The sequence below is a fragment of the Crinia signifera genome, chromosome 2, assembly GCF_055691185.1.
Source record: "Crinia signifera chromosome 2, ASM5569118v1, whole genome shotgun sequence".
Classification (NCBI taxonomy): Eukaryota; Metazoa; Chordata; class Amphibia; order Anura; family Myobatrachidae; genus Crinia; species Crinia signifera.
This window is the reverse complement of record NC_139218.1, coordinates 342,153,542-342,170,471: the sequence shown is the minus strand read 5'-3', so window position 1 is coordinate 342,170,471 and position 16,930 is coordinate 342,153,542. Positions and strand designations below refer to the sequence as shown.

General features: G+C 46.4%; 1 protein-coding gene across 1 annotated transcript; it reads left to right on the top strand.

Moving 5' to 3' along the window:
• Nucleotides 1-3,262: 3,262 nt before the first annotated feature.
• MYG1 (MYG1 exonuclease) lies at nucleotides 3,263-16,703 on the top strand. Its single transcript, XM_083169591.1, has 7 exons — nucleotides 3,263-3,715; nucleotides 6,399-6,511; nucleotides 7,021-7,180; nucleotides 13,395-13,544; nucleotides 14,010-14,132; nucleotides 14,904-15,085; nucleotides 16,400-16,703. Exons 1-7 carry the CDS (start codon nucleotides 3,485-3,487, stop codon nucleotides 16,557-16,559), a joined length of 1,119 nt encoding a protein of 372 aa, XP_083025717.1. The 5' UTR covers nucleotides 3,263-3,484; the 3' UTR covers nucleotides 16,560-16,703.
• Nucleotides 16,704-16,930: the final 227 nt, after the last annotated feature.

Genomic DNA, 16,930 nt, shown 5'->3' with positions numbered 1-16,930 from the left:
ACGGAGCAAATCCCGGATCTGACCTGGCTTGGAACTTTGTTGATTTTGGTGTAAAAGAGGTATTTCAGAAGGTAAAGATGACCCTGCCTCACCAAGCTTCACAGTCTGCAGTAAACAGAGTCTTATATTTCAAAACACAGTAGGTTCTTTTAGATTATAGGCACATTCCTAGATTTATTTGAGATCTCAGGGACTGGCTCCAGTTTCCCGCTACTCCAATGCCGGTGTCTTTGTCGTCTTGTTTGTTGCTAAAAGTGGGCTGCTTGTCCGGCTTAGGTGACCGGTCAGCTCAGCAGTGCTGGATCCCATTTGAACTGGGAGTCCGTGCATGGGGCTCTTACGCTTGTCCCCTGGCGGGTAGTGCTGCTGTCCGGTGCTGTGACTGGATAGATGTAGAGTTGTGGTCACAATCAATGTGGCAGCAGTGTTACCTCAGTGGGTGGGCAGTGGCAGGCAGGCTGGCTCCACACTATTATTCACCTGCAATTTCATGCTTTTCACCACTCACAGGGCAGCTTTTCCAAAAGAAGGCAGAGACCGTTTATACCTTTGAACCTTACACTTGTGAATTAAGGTGCCCATACACCAGCAGTGTATTGGGGAAATCCCCTGATGGTGACCTGAGGGATGTAAAAAAAAAAGGATGCTGATCCTGTGGGGATCATGGAATCCAGATCACTGCCCGCTGATCGGCATATCTGGTTAGTAGAGCGGCAGTGCTGGTGGGTCGGTGAATCAAAGGCTTGAGACCGGATGTGTATGGGCACTTTTGCACAGATCTCTAGCTGATTAAAACTAGGTGCAATGCAGGCTTGCAGCCAGCCACAGAATCTGTACAATTTATGAGGGATAGTATGGATAATCCTAAGCATGCAGGAACAGATGCGTACACACGTACAGATTTTTCTGTCTGATCTATCTGGTGGGAACAATAACCTGGAAATGTATGGGAGCAAATGACAATCAAAAATTGTTCCCAAACGCTTGAAAACAGACAGCGATCGCTCAGACAAATTGTTTAAATCATTCTGATATAACAAATTTATCAAAGCATATATTTTTTTCTGTTTTTCTGCATTTGGGTGGAAATTTTTGATTGTCATATGCTCCCATACATTTCCAGGCTATTGTTCCCACCAGATAGATCAGAAAGAAAAATCTGTACGTGTGTATGCACCTTAAGGGGACCACTTAACTCCTCACATTGGCCAGATGTACTAAGCTTTGAAAGGTGATAAAATGGAGAGTGATAAAGTGCCAGCCAATCAGCTCCTAACTCATGTTACAGGATGTGTGTGAAAAATTTGTTAGGAGCGAATTGGTTGGTGATTTATCACTCTCCCATTTTATCACTTTTCAAGGCTTAATATACCTGGCCCATAGGTTTATTTACTAAGATGGGAGTTATATTGGAGATGGGATGTTGCTATGGGCAAACAATCAGATTATATTATCTTCTAGAATGTGCAAAATAAAAAAAGTAGATTCTGATTGGTTATAGCAACATCCCATCTTCAATAGAACTCTCATCTTGCTATATTAACCCCATAGTGTTTAAGCTCAGAAAATGCAGGCAGATTTTATTCTCTCCCTCCGGCCTCCTCCTCCTCTGCCTGGTGACAGGTGTTACAGGCAGCATCCCCTGACAGGTGCAAACCCCCCACCCCCGTTGGTCTGTCTGTCTGGTTTCCACCCATACCCTACTCCACAGGTCTTCAACCTGTGGCCCTCCAGATGTTGTGGAACTACATGTCCCAGCATGCCCTGACAGTTTTGGCATGCTCTTATAGGAAAAAATGTGGCAATGCATGTTGGAACATGGGTACTTGTTTCCTAGCACGGCCACACCGATTTGCTTTGGGGTGATCGTGTCGGAAAAATCGCGTCGGTCGCATCGCATGCGACGCGATCGACCCGATTTTTACATTGAATCAAATGTGAATAGGGTCCCTGGGACCCTATTTTACATTAGATTCAATGTAAAGTATTCCCCAGACCCCCAATTTTACCCCCTCAACGCCACCCCACGATTGACGCCAACCCGAAGCGTGGTGAGCGGCGGCGGTGCGCGTCCTACGACCTTTTCATACCCCTACTATCCACGTAGGCGTGGAGTTGAGAATATAAAGTGTGGCGAGCCCGAAGCGTGGCGAGCGCACGCGTATAACTTCACAGGTATACGCGTCCCCTCGCTGCGCTCGCCACGCTTCGGGCTCGGTGGCTCACTGCGCTCGCCACACTTTATATCCTCAACTCCACGCCGACGTGGATAGTAGGGGTATGAAAAGGTCGGAGGACACGCACCGCCGCCCCTCGCGGGCTCGCTGCACTCACCACGCTTCGGGTTGGCGTCAATCGTGGGGTGACGCTCACAATGGGGTTGCGTAACCCATGACGGGGCCATATACAATGTGAAATGGGTCATATTGGCCCATTTCACATTGTTTTCTATGTGAGATGGACTTAATCAAGTCCATCTCATCTTGTGCCATTAAAATGGCACAAGACCGACGCGATGCTCCCGATTTCAATGTTAAAAATATTTTAACATTGAAGCCTATGGCAAAATCGCGGGTATCGCATCGGTCGCCATGTTAATGCACGCGACCGACGCGATGCCCCTGATTTTGCCTTTGCCGGCAAAATGGACCTGATTTCAAAGGAACGTGCTAGGAAACAAGTACCGGAACATGTAGTTTCATAACATCTGGGGGGCCATAGGTTGAAGACCCATGCTGGCCCTACTCAGTCACAATTTTCTATCGATGGCCATCGGTATATCCCCCATCGATGGCTTTTAAAGCAGGAACCATGGATGGCTATAAAACCACTTACCATCGATGGTTCCTGCATCCTGCTATAGTTTAGCTAAGAATGCTCAGAGCAACGGGACGGGTTGCTGCTGGCGGCCTGCTTGGCCGCGATGTGTGCGCATGCGCAGAAGAGTCTTTTACTAACAATCCAGTTTAAGATTCTTCTGCGCATGTGCGCACCCCCCGGCGGAGTGGGCCTTCCGCAGTGACGCTGCGCAAGCACCCCCAACCTATACCATCGTAAGCCACCCATCGATGGCAGAAAACTATTTGACCCTCCACTATCGATGCCCAAATCATCAAGCACTAGGTCCCAACCATTGATGTTTTGGGAACATCGATAGTCGATGGCCGTCCCTACAATTATCTTGTATTATGAAAGTAAAGCGTCAGGCACTCATCCTGAGTGTCCGTGTCAGCAGCTCAGCCACTGTCATTCCTGACTGTTCAGCTGCAGCAGAGTATTCAATTTCTGCAGAGCCCTGCCACCCTGCAGCACCATGAGCACAGCGCAATGAACGTAGTGAGCAGGGCACATGATCAGCTGTCAAAATCTACCACTATTTAGCCGGCGACAGACTCCATAACAATGGCGGCCACCGGTTCCGGAAGTACGGGAGCCTGTATCATTGCTCCGGCTCCCCCCACCTCTCCAGTCTATATGGTTCCACATGGTGTGGCGGCTTCGGCAGTTCCGCTCGCTGTCCGTGCTGCTCCTCCACCACAGCCGCCGCCTCTCCACCTCCGCTTGCGGCTTCTCTTCACTCTTGATGCCTGAAGATCCAAAGCGGCCCCGGCGGGACGAACGACTTATGGCGATGAAAATCGGCACCCACGACGGGACCTTTCACTGCGACGAGGCGCTGGCGTGTTACCTGCTACGGACGCTGGAGCCCTACAGGGTGCGGGACACGTGAGATACCCCCAGGCAGCCCAGAGCCGGGGCGGCCATGTACTGTACATACAAGACATGCTGCTGATCTCTGTAGCGCTTGTACATGGGTCCAGCTCCATGCCTCATGGGCCCCCTAACAGGACATGTATTTCAGATCTCCTAGTGTGCCCACAGGTGTACTCCTCACTGGCTGACCTAATCCTAATAGAACCACAGGTAGTGCTAATTATCTCACTTTTGATAATGAGGAGATCTGTAGCACATAAACTGGGTACACCCTTAAAGATTTGTCTGTGCAATCTGTCTGGTGGGAACAAAAATCTGGTAATATATGGTAGTAAATGAAAGTAATCTGAACAATCGTTTTTATCCGACTCCCATTGTTTGGGAGCAAATGGTGGTTTGCAGTGGTAGCCCCAGCATAGTTTAAAATTCAAATAGGGGAGCTGCACCAATTACCATTTCAAACTGGCTCACTGGCAGTTGGTAGGACTCCCCTATTTAAATGTTGAAAATTATTTTGGGGGTGGGGAAACTGCTGCAGCCCCCTCCTCTGGAGCCGCCACTGGTTGATTGTTGTTTGATACCATATATTACCAATTTTCTATTCCCGCCAGTTAAATTGAACAAATAAATCTTTAGGTGTGTACCCAGCTATACTCTGTTATGGGTCCCTGAGGATTGGAGCTGGGAAACCCTGACCTAGGGACTCCTCACAGCTGGAGGTATTCTAAGCACAGCTTATAGGAGTAACCCCCTTTGACATACACCTGTGCCTGAAATGTTGAATATTTTTTCCAAGTATTGAGATCTCTTAAGCTGGGTACATGCACGCAGATTTATATGGCGGGAACATAAATATGGAAAGGTTTGGAAGCAAATGATTCTACCACCCGCTCCCAAATGCTGGAAAACAGATAAAAGGATTGGTTGGATACATTTGTTAAATCAAATGGCTTTGACAAATTTTTCTGAATGACCATGGTCTGTTTTTCAGCATATTGGTGCAAATGGTTGGTTGTCCTTTGCTTAGATACATTACCAGATTTTTGTTCCCACCAGACAGAAAAATCTCTGTGTGTGTCCCCAGCTTTACTTATATGGTTGTAGAAGTATGAGGGTATTTCGCAAACCTTGGATAGAGATAAACTTGTGAGAGGTCAAACTGGGCCCTGTAATTTTTCAAACCCAGTCTGTAAATTGTAAGAAACTGACTGGTACACTATCCCTAACAATTGTATTTGATAAATAACCCACTAATAGTGCAATATATATACACATATACAGATGAAGCGCCTCTCATTCAGTGTTGGGAATCGCCAGATTCCCTGCAATAACGGAGATGCGCTAGCGTGTCCCTGTCACTTGGCAGTGGGGAGAGGAATCCTTGCCCATCTCTGCTTCATGGGGACGGGCAGGGTTAGGGGGGGGGGGGGTACAGGGTGCTGCGAGCAGTGATGGGGATGCAATGTACTACAACGATAAATGAATAAGTCTGTCACGCATTCAGCTGCCAATAAGAAAACCTTCCAATTGGTTCCTCAAAAACCTTTACCAACACCACATAAAACAAAGAGATGGAAAGTAACTTATCAGGCGCTTGGAGTCTTGAACGTGCAAGGATTCCTCCCGTTCAATAGGTGTATAAAATAAGAAATAAATGCATATAATGGTGAAGTTCGTAATTCACAAGAATATAATTTAATCACAGTAGCACAGAGTCCGGCTGAGACGCGAGAAGGGACACACGATATAAAGCTTTCATGTACAGGGGTTCAGGACACCTTGAAAAAGTCCTCTGAGGAGGAAGAAACGCGTTGGTGGACTGTACATGAATTTAAGAGGAGACCGTGGAGCTGCGGTTTGGAAGCACAGAGTACCCAGTGGAAGTGCCAGTGGGGGACTGCCTTTTTGAGCTTACTTGGAACTGATCGCATGTCAGTTCCTACTGAATCCGGTAATCCTCAGTCTCTGCATAGTTAGGATACCCCATGCTCTTTATCAACAGTGCTGAATTTTTCTGTTATGTGAAGATATTTGTATGATGCTTTTATGATGTTTTAAATGCTACTGTGATTAAATGATATTCTTGTGAATTACGTACTTCACCATTATATGCATTTATTTCCTATTTTTTATACGCCTATTGAACGGGAGGAATCCTTGCACGTTCAAGACTCCAAGCTCCTGATAAGTTATGGGGAGGCGGCGGTGGGCTCAGATGGAACGAGGCACGCGAGCATCTTGTGCACTTGTGCCCCCTTCTGTCTGATGGCGGTTGGCGATAGAATCGGCAGGACCCGCAACAATCAGAGGCGCTCCATCTGTAGTTCATTTTATATATTAGATTTAGTGACCTATTACAGTGGCAAATGCAGGAATTCTGGAAGGGGCTTCCAAATATTTGATTTTAAGGTACGTACCCAGTGGGTGATATAATTATCAATATCGTTCATATTATCGCATAGTATGTGTGCGCTTTGCCCAACGAAGAACACACGCTCCTGTGGATAGTTAACCCCCCCTCACCATTGTCTATACATGAACGGATGAGGAAGCACATGCATGTTAATGAGGGCCATGCAGCCTTTGAATCAATGTAGTTTTTGAGGCTAAATTGTTGAACTCAATGGTCATGTGGCCCCTCCCCAACCTAGGTAACGGTTTTGCCTTTGTCTGTTCTATATAAGGATGCAGAGATTGTGAGAACACGGGATCCTCAGCTTTTAGCCCAGTGTGATGTTGTGGTTGATGTGGGAGGAGAATATGAACCCTGTCGGAACCGTTATGACCACCATCAGAGGTAAGCCAGATCCTGAATGTTGTTTTCACCACACAGGAGGGAGTTGTGGGTGTGACCTGTCAATGTGCTCCTTCCTGTGCTGATATGAATTGGAGAGCACAAAGATTGGGAAGCAAATACAAGTTCTGTCAGCAAGTGTCTTTTATAATGGTCAAAAATACAAAGGGGAACTAACATTTTATAGTAATGTAATTTGTGAAGCGCTATGAAAAGCCGTCCTGAAAGCCGCTCATCTGCTGGTATAACCAGCAGATGAACGGCTTTCCCGGCGATGTTGTGGGAGCGCGCAGCAGCGCTCACCGCTTGTCTCCGGGCCATACACACTGGGCGGCTTTGAGCTGAAAGCCACTCAAACCTGCTGTTTTGAGCGACTTTCAGCTCAAAGTTGCCCAGTGTGTATGGCCTTAAGATTGAAATGTGATATTTTCTATAATGGTTAAGTGTCTTCTACAATATGCTTGCTGCTGTTCTCTTTGCAAAAGACTTCTATGCTCTTAACAATGTTGCAGATCTTTCTGTGAAACGATGAACAGCTTATATCCTGACAAGCCGTGGGTCACCAAGCTGAGCAGCGCCGGGCTGGTGTACGCTCACTTCGGCACACAGATCTTATCCACACTTCTGGGTACTGAAGAGGACGACCCCATTATACCGGTGTTATACGACAAGGCAAGTGGGTCAGACTTCATAGGCTGTCATTAATGTTTGTTATACTGTGCAGGAAACTCTGTATTCCATACTCTGTAAATATGAAAACCAGGTATGTTGGGCTTTATAGGTGGAGCAGAGGCTTCAGTTTATATGGTAACTTTATTTCCTTTTCAGGGTCCATGGGTCCCACAGGGGACATCGGGGTTGTAGGTGGATCCAGGGGGTCCGAGGCACCAATCAGCGAAGCTTCTTAAGATTTCCCAGGATGCCCGGGCCCTCTCCCCTATAACCCCGCCTCCAGGCTCACACAGCTCAGTTTTTGTTTGGTGCCTGCAGGAAGCAGACGCACCTTTTATCAGCAGGGATTACCTCACTGAGGTAATCCCATAAGAAGCTGCTATATTTTTTTTTTCTTACTTTTATTTATTTTTACATTTGAATCTGCCGCCTAAGCGGCTGAGCCGCTTTGCGGCTGAGGCTGCTCACCGCCGTCAATCATCTGACGGCGGCGCGAGCAGCCGCATCACTCCTGCCGGCGCCGACATTCCCACAAGACCTCGATCAAGCGGGGTAGCCCGGCGGAGGGGAGACAGCGCCTAGCACCGCGGAATCTCCTCCAGGCAGCGTGGCCGGCGTCCAGGAGAAGGTAAGGCTCTCTTAGAGAGCACAAACCGCTGCCATGCTGCGCGCTGTGGGAGACAGCCGCAGCAGCTGGCGTGGACACTGGCCCTCGAGTCAGGGACTCCACTAGACCACCGGGGACCGGAGCGCAGGCCAGGATGTGGGGGACATCCATTTTACAAGGCTCCTTTTTACCTGGTGGGGGAAGACCAGCAAGGGGAGGTGGCGCGTAGCCTGCAGTCCCTCCCCCAGCTTTGGCGCCATTCTCCTCGGAGATTGCCGCTCAGTTAGCTGCATTAACCCTGTGCCCACCCCCCCTTCTCTCAGACCAGCGCCATTTCCACAGGCACAGTAGTCTTCCAGAGAGAGGGCACAGTCTCCCCTGTGAAACCGTTCACTGACTAAGTGATTGCTTTCACAGACACCCTAAATCCCCCTTACTCCATTAGAGTTCAAGCGGTTGATACAGGGTGTGACAGCATTTATAGGCTGTAAAATGGCTGTATGTAAATGCTTGTGTATGTGACTGTAATGTGCTAGTTCTTTTACTTTCACTTTCTGTCAGTATTTCTGCACTGTCCACTGTATTTCTCTCATCTTCTGAGGAGGATGACAGAGGTTTAATCCTCTAGGGTCACATACACTCAGTGATATCACTCTAGGTTTTCCTCTGTGGTATATACCTATTGTGCACTGTAACCCCCCACTTTGGTTTTGTTTGCATTATATCCAAACGGGGGTACAACCAGACAGTGTTTACAAAGCTCCTGTCCTGCAAGAGCTGTGCTGCAAGCCTGTCTAACAGGATGTCTTCCAGGACGGGTTATGTGTTATTCACTTTATCCCCCCCCTGGCCAGTCCTCTGCCACCACGGTGGTTTCCCACAACCTCCCTGGGCAGCCTAACAACAGTCACTAGGCAACCTATTGGATTGCCTTTGACCCCCCTACTGCACCCTCTGTAGTCCAGCCCCCTTCACCTTGGTGGGAGGCCCTGTCTACCTCTGTGCAGATCTGGCAGCAGTTTTCGGTAGCTAGGCAACACCTGCTACCTGATGCTGCACTACCTAATAGGTTTCTGTTAACAATTGCTCTCTGTAGCACAGGTTGACACAGATCATAAGGGGGAAAATAATGTTAATGCTGAGGATGTCATCAATATTCATAATGACAATATGATGATGTTATGCCTACAGCACTCCTGCTTCAAAGCAGGGACAACTGATGTGGCAGCTCTCACTCATGCAATCCGTGAGGTGTTAATGTCAGACTTGGTGAAGCCTGAACCTACTGCTAAAACCAGAGAGGGTTTTTAATAAAAGCAGAAACTAACCCTAATGCCCTCATTCAGACCACTTGATGGTAGTCAGGAGGGATAAAGGGGCTAATCAGGTTTGTGAACCACGACTAATCCCTTGGTTTATTCTAAGGTATCCTTCAATACTGTTGGTCACTTAAGGATTGATATTAAAAGACCCTACCAAGGTGTTTGAAACATTCCTTAAGGGCCATATCCCCATTCACTGGGAAGGACCTCTATTGACATGGCTAAAGCCACTTTATACAGGTCCTAGAAGACTCCTCTGAGGATGCTAAGTTATGTGTACTCCACATTAAACAAGCAGCATTATATACATATATATATAGATATTTATATCTATATATATATATACATAGGAGCTATATCAGAGGCTGGCACTGTCGCTGCCCAGACATCCACCAGCTTCATTCAGGCCAGCCGTATCATTTGCCCAATACAGGGAAAGTGGACCTGGAGTCCTGGTAGACCCTGGAACTTTTACCTTTTTAAGGGTATAAATTCTTTTGGGGAAAGGCCTTAACAAGTTTGTGGCCTCTCTGACAGCTGCCAATATGGCGGGTCTATCCACGGCTTTACCTCAAAAAGGAAAGCCTGAGATCAGTCCTATTCCAGGACCAATCATGCCATTAAGGCAAGCCCAAGCAGGGGCCCCTACAGGCTCCTGCCAATCCCGGCAACCACCTGCATAACGGCCCCTCCACAGGGGAACCCCAAGCGGGAGGCTGACTTCTCGTCTTCCTCACCTGCAGCCATACCACACTGGATTAGACATATCTCGTCCAATCCTGGAAAACAGTGTTAGACCTGGTTACTAAGTGGATCGGATCCACATGGGAACACCAGGTGCTGTAGGAACATAAAAAGGATGCCTGGGTAAAGGAAGTTGTGTCATCTTTGCACGGGTCTACCTCAAAATTCAGACTAAGCAGAACCATTATTAAAATAAAAAGGTCTGCTACGGTCTTGGGTCATCCCTCACCACTAGAGAAGACTCTGCTACTACTCGTCTTTGGTCCTGGTTCTAAAACGGAACTTACAGGCCAATTCTAAAACTGAAGTCTCTTTAAGGTGGTGCAGGGTTCAAAGTTTCGGATGGAAACTTTAAGGGCAATAATCCTACCCATGGAACGGGGGATAAATAGGCACCCTGGGCATTTGGGACGCTTACTGGCATGTCCCAATTCTGCCAGCATACCAGAAACATTTCAGGTTTGCTATTTAAAATAGCCATTTTCAATTCTACTTGGCTTAGCCACAGCCCCAGGATTTTCACAAAACCCATGGCATTTATGGCTGAACTTCTCCACCGTTTGGGTATCCGAGTCTTTCCATACATATAGACGACCTACTACTGGTGGCCAAGTCCCTATTATTGCGGTTATCTCACCTATAGATAACAATCAGGACACTCCAACATTTCGGTTGGCTCCTCTCGCAACAAATGTGGCATTTGGAGAGCTACCCTGGACATTCAGCCATGGACAAGGACAATTCTCTGCATCACCAAATATGGGTGTTTTTTGCAGATTTCCAGAGTCTTAAGCCACTGGGCGCAATGAAAATCTTGGGAGTGGGCACAGTTTCATTTTTGCCCTCTCAACACCTCATTCTGGCAAAACGGATGGACAATATCAGGTCCACAAGTCAATGTCCCTTCTGGTTCTAAGAATGCACGATCGCCACCCTTCAAGGCTGGGGGACATTAGCTTACTCCCGAGCCTTGCAGGGCGTGTGGACCAATCCAAAAACACATCTCTCCATTAAGCCACGGCTGTGGTGTACATACTTGACCAAGGAGACCCTCGCAGCACTGCTGCTCTCCAAGTAGTCTCTAGGATCCCTTTCTGGGCGAAACAGTGTCTTATGGCTCTGTCTGCGATCTTCCCAGCAGTTCTAAATTGTAAAACAGATCCCTAAATCGACTTCCATCGGGGGGAGTGGTCACTCCATCCAGAGTTAGTCGCCCTCCTCAAAGACCGATGGGACCTACCAGACGTGGACTTAATGGTGTCCAGACACAAGAAAAAGTGTCAACATTCGGGTCAGGGTACGGGGATCATCAAGCTAGCTTCATGAATGACCTAGCAGTTCCAAGGAATTATCATCTTCCGTATGCCTTCCCACCAAGATCCATGATTCCCAGGGTAATCAGGATATTCAAACAGGGAGGCGGGAACCTCGTCCTGATAGCTCCAGCCTGGTCACTCAGCACTGGTATATGGACCTTCTACAAATGTCCTCCCAACCACCCTTCCTCTCTTTCGGGTGGTCTCATACTCGAGGACCTTGTCAGCGCCTGTCGTTGATAGCGTGGCGCTTGAAACTACTTTACTGTAAAGTAAAAGTTTTTCTTAAAAAAAAAAAAAGGCCAAGGTCATGATTCAGGCGTGCAAGCCAGCATCATTCAGAATTTATTACCAAATATGGCACACCTACTGTACGTGGTGTACGGCTAGGAAGTTTGATCCAAAGGTTTTCAAGGTGGCCAGAATTCTGGCATCCCTACAATAGGGTCTGAACATTGGACTTAGACTGCCGTCTCTGAAAATCCAAGTCTCACCCTTATCCATCTGGGTTCAGATGAAATTAACCTTCTTGCCGGAGGTACGTACACTCCTACAAGGAGTGATTCATTTTCACCTCCATATCTTCCTCCTACAACTCAGTGGGATTTGTCACTTGTACTGCAGGCCTTAATCAAGCCTCCTTTCGAGCCGCTACAAGCGGCGGATTTCAAAAGGTTGACAGACAAGATAGTATTTGTCTTGGTCATTGCTTCTGCAAGATATGTCAGCTTTTTCATGTAAGCTCCTCTCCTCATATTTCATCCCAATAGGGATGTTGTGGACTAAAACATTGCACCTTCTAAAGTTGGTCTCCAGATTCCACATCAATCAGGAGATTGTGATTCCGGCATTTAACACGGAATATCTCTCTACAGAGGAACGCTTATTGGATGTGGTCAGGGCTCTGACCATCTACATTGACCGTACTAAGACGGTCAGAAAATCTAATTTCCTTTTCGTGGTTTATGAATTCCACAAAAAGGGTTGGTCAGTGAGCAAACAGACTATTGCTCGCTGGATCTGCATGGCTATTCCAGATGCTTATTGGCAGGATAATCTGCCTTTTCCTCCTTCCACCAAAGCACTCTCTTCCAGAGCGGCTGACCTATCATGGGCAACACGCCAAGGTGCTTTGGCCGAACAGCTGTGCAAGGCTGCAACGTGGTCATCTGTTCATACCTTCATTAAGTTCTATGCTTTTGACACGTTCGCCTCCCAGGATCCTCCTTTGGTCGTCGGGTACTTCTGACACCTCAGGCAAATTCCCTCCCTTGAAATACGGCTTGTGACATCCCCGATGTCCCCTGTGGGACCCATGGACCCTGAAAAGGAAAAGGAAAGTTATGGTAGAACCTACCTTTGTTAACTTTCTTTCCTTGAAGTCCATGGGAACCACAGGGCGCCCTCCCTTCAATTTGTTCCTGAGGTATCCCTAGGTGTGATATACTGCACTGTGACCTTTAACGACCATAGTCTTGTTCATGTACCGTGATATGTATGTATGTGTACTTGGACATGTGTTCTCTCTGTCCTCTTCTTTTCTCCGCTTCCTGCTTACGGCTTGTTACCAAAACTGAGCTGTGTGAGCCTGGAGGCGGGGTTATAGGGGAGAGGGCCCGGGCATCCTGGGAAATCTTAAGAAGCTTCGCTGATTGGTGCCTCGGACCCCCTGGATCCACCTACAACCCCGATGTCCCCTGTGGTTCCCATGGACTTCAGGGAAAGAAAGTTAACAAAGGTAGGTTCTACCATAACTTTCCTTTTCTTATTGCCATGTGTACAGGTCTAGCCGTAGTACTGGCGCCAATACCATACAGAGGGCGTTGCCATGTGTACAGGTCTAGCCGTAGTACTGGCGCCAATACCATACAAAGTGCATGAGAATGCAGTCCATAACCGTGTCAACATGGTTAATGTTAACAATAGAAATGTTAGGCTGGAGGTAGGGGGGGTTGCCTGTTGACGTTATGGTGTCTATATAATGAACATCAACAAAATATACTGAATCCATGATTCCTTGCTGTGATATCCAGGTAGCACCATAGTATATCCTATAAATCTGAAACTCTGACAATGCATCTTGCTCAAACTAATTTGTCTTGCAGTCGTACTTTTATGATGTGCAGACTCGGGTAACAGTGCAGCCAGCCCTACTGTCAGGGATAACTGTGCATGTGCGCTGTAATAGTTTCTCTTGTTCCTCCTTTTTTATTTTATTTATTTAGATGTATGAAAATTTTGTTGAAGAAATTGACGCCATTGATAATGGGATATCGCAGTTTGATGGGGAGCAGCGGTACAACATAACCACCAACTTAAGTGCCCGAGTGGGACACCTAAATCCCCGATGGAATGAACCGGATCAGGACACAGAAGTAATAAACCTCTATATATGAACAGACCATAAAGACAGCCTTACACTACAAGAGCTAACCTTGTGGCACTGTGACCTCAAAAATTGGATTTGCTTATCTATGCCTAGTACAAGGGATAGCCTATATTAGGTTATCTCTCTGTACTGGCTATAGGCCAATGCAGCAGAGGGTGGGCCCTGACTTTACAGATTGCTAGGTTGTTTAAGATTATTATTATTTTTTTAAATGCGTTTTAAAATTACGCTGTTAAATTGGCAATTTAACCATATTGGTACCTGATATTGGCCACAAATGCTTTCTTATTCTATTTGGCAAATCCTGGCAATGATCCCTTTGCCGGTGGATACATTTCTGAAAGGTGTAAAGGCGCTACCTGCGGTACTTATTTTGTGTGTAAAACACGAATGCAGCAGATTTCACCGTGTTGTAGCTCAAAGTGTCCTTTGTTGTTGGTTCCCAATCTAGACTGGCTTTAAGAAGGCAATGGAATTGGCAGGGACGGAATTTGTGTCACGTCTGGACTTCTATCACCGATCCTGGCTACCGGCTCGCTCTTTGGTGGAGGAAGCTATTAAACAGAGATACCAGGTTCAGTATCTGGGTTGTATGACTAGGACAATATAAGGGTAATAGTCACTATTGTCACAGTGGCTCACAGCATTTGCCACAATCTCACAATGCAGGGGATCATGAATTCGTGGCATGATTCATAGACGTACACTGAAGCCACCGGAGCTTCCGATTGTGTACACAGTGATTGTGTTTAAAATAGGAAAATGCCACAGCTGTCCAGATTTGTATTGATACACGCACCTGGGGCAGTATGAGCTCTGGCAGTTACCTACATAGACACAATGCCTGTAACAGAAGAATCGATTTTCAAACCTCTTAGTAGCCCTATGGTGTAAGGCAACAGGGTCCTTGCAGCTCCGTGCTGGACTGCAGTCTGTGACACACCCCAGAAACGGTCAGGACAGGCCTGCTGTTTTTTGCTGCCACTAACCGCTTCTGTTAATCGCTTTGTGCATCCTATGACCTTCAAAAGACTATTGTGGGACCAATTCTGAATTGGATCCTCCATTCCCAAGCAGGGCTCTGTGTGGAGTTTGTGTTAGCCCTGTGTTTACCTCTCACACCTTGAAAGCAAACTTTTACATTAATTGAATTCTAGCAAAAGTTAACCCTTGAATGTATGTTTTTAAATACATGTTAATGCTCACAGCCTAAATATCTGTGAGCTACTATAACAGTATCTGTAACCATTTCCAAACACTGGGGCCAATAGTGATGGCTCATATGTTAGCCATTATTACTGTATCCAGTAATGAGGTGTTCCCTGATCGTTGCTGTCTCTTACAGGTGTCGGACAGTGGAGAAGTGGTTGTCCTGGCTCAGGGTGGATGTCCTTGGAAGGAGCATCTCTTTCAGGTGGAGAAAGAACGAAGTCTGGAGACCCAAATTAAGTATGTGATCTACCCAGACCAGAGCGCGAAGTGGAGGGTACAGTGTGTCCCCACAGGTCCCAACACTTTCCAGAACCGGTTAGTAATATCTATGTGCTATACTTGGTAACCATAAAAAAAAAAAAAAAAATGTAAATCCATATTGTAGAATACTGTTTGCCTAGTGCGTTGTATAGATCTTGCTTACACATAAGGCTGTGATGTCGGATGGGGAAGTGCACGAGTGTTGCAGTGCAGCCAGTTATCTGTATATAGCATACCCAGTAGTTACATGTTACCTTTTGGGTGAGCGCATTAGGATATATGGGGGGAGATTTATCAACTTGGAGAGAGATAAAGTACCAAACTGCTCCTAACCATGTTACAGGTGTTAAAAAAAAGAGGTAGTAGCTGATTGATGGGTACTATCTCCATCAACTACATTGTTCTCCAGGATTTGTTCATCTCCACCTTGGTACATTAGTCCTACATAGTGCACAAGTTACTGTGTAAAATAACAATCTCCTGTCAATCATAGGTCATGTGTGGCAAGGATTACCATGTAGTAATTTGTTTTGATGCCATTAATGACTGAGTATTATATAATGTCCTCACTTTAAAACAAAATGTATATTTTCATTAAAATTTCAAGCCGTGGGGGCGTCTGAAGTCTTGACAAACTCACCCAATCATCTGCTCTAGAATACTCCTTTCAGACCAAAGTCCAGCCCGGGTCACTGAACAATCAGGCCATTCCAGTGGCTTGAAACTAGTTCACACTGCTGGCTGGTCCCAGAATATTGCCTGGGCTTACGTTTTGCTGTTACTTGAAGATGATTCTCTTTAAACGGCAGGAATGCAGCTTTCCCTATGCTTTGACCTGGGTTATCCGTTCATAGACTTGTAACCAGGGTCATTCCTTTAACACTGGGCTACAACCAGGGTTAACTAGCGAGAAATTAGGTTTGTGTAGTAGTGCTGCACTTTTTGGCAGTATGCTGTACCCTCACAAATCTTAACTTTTTTTATTTTATTGTGGGAAGACTTTGCATCCTTTATTTTATGAAATACATTTTGAGCCTTCCTTCATTTGTTGTACTGTAGTCCTAGGGTCTGCTACTAACATGTAACCATAAACTTTGTCTAGACCACTATTTAGTGTAAGTACTTAATGGTGCCTTAATCATGAACAGTAGCACCTGCGCTACGTCGCTTAGCCTCCTCCCCACTGGCCCCAATAACTAGCGCTGGTATATTGTATATTTGCATTTACATAATTTTGATCTATGACGTAACTTATGGAAAGTAGTCATGTGCAGAAGATGAGGTGAACCAGAACTTTGGATCTAGTTTGCATGGAAGACATTCACATGTTACTGAACTGATCCAAAGCCTTTTCTTTTTCCTGACTAGGCTGTCGCTGCCTGAGGACTGGCGTGGACTTCGATCAGACGACCTCTCCTCTGTCAGTGGAATTCAGGGCTGTATCTTTGTTCATGCCAGTGGCTTCATTGGTGGGAATGAGACCCAGGAAGGAGCTCTGGAAATGGCACAGAAAGCACTCACTTCCTAATGTTGTCACTTTGTATCTTTGTTCAATGCTAGAGTTCATCATGCCTGGGTTTGTTACAGCGGAACATATCAGACAATTTGTATTTATAGCATGTGACATCAGTAAATATTTTTGTATTCATCTCCTTGTCAAATGTTTCCTTTTGTTTCTGTCCTTGTGTATGTAGCAGCAAATGTGGAGTATTAGTTGGGTGCTTTGTGTGTAAGTAAAGGGGCATACACACTGGGCGACTTCCGCCTCCTTTTATAAGGGATCTGACTAGGTTGCTTAGGAATGGGAGTACTGATTGCTCAATGTATGTCCTGCAGCGATGGCGATGTGTAGTCCTGTGTGTTGCACTGCCCGTAGGTAATGCCAGTGCTTGCACTATC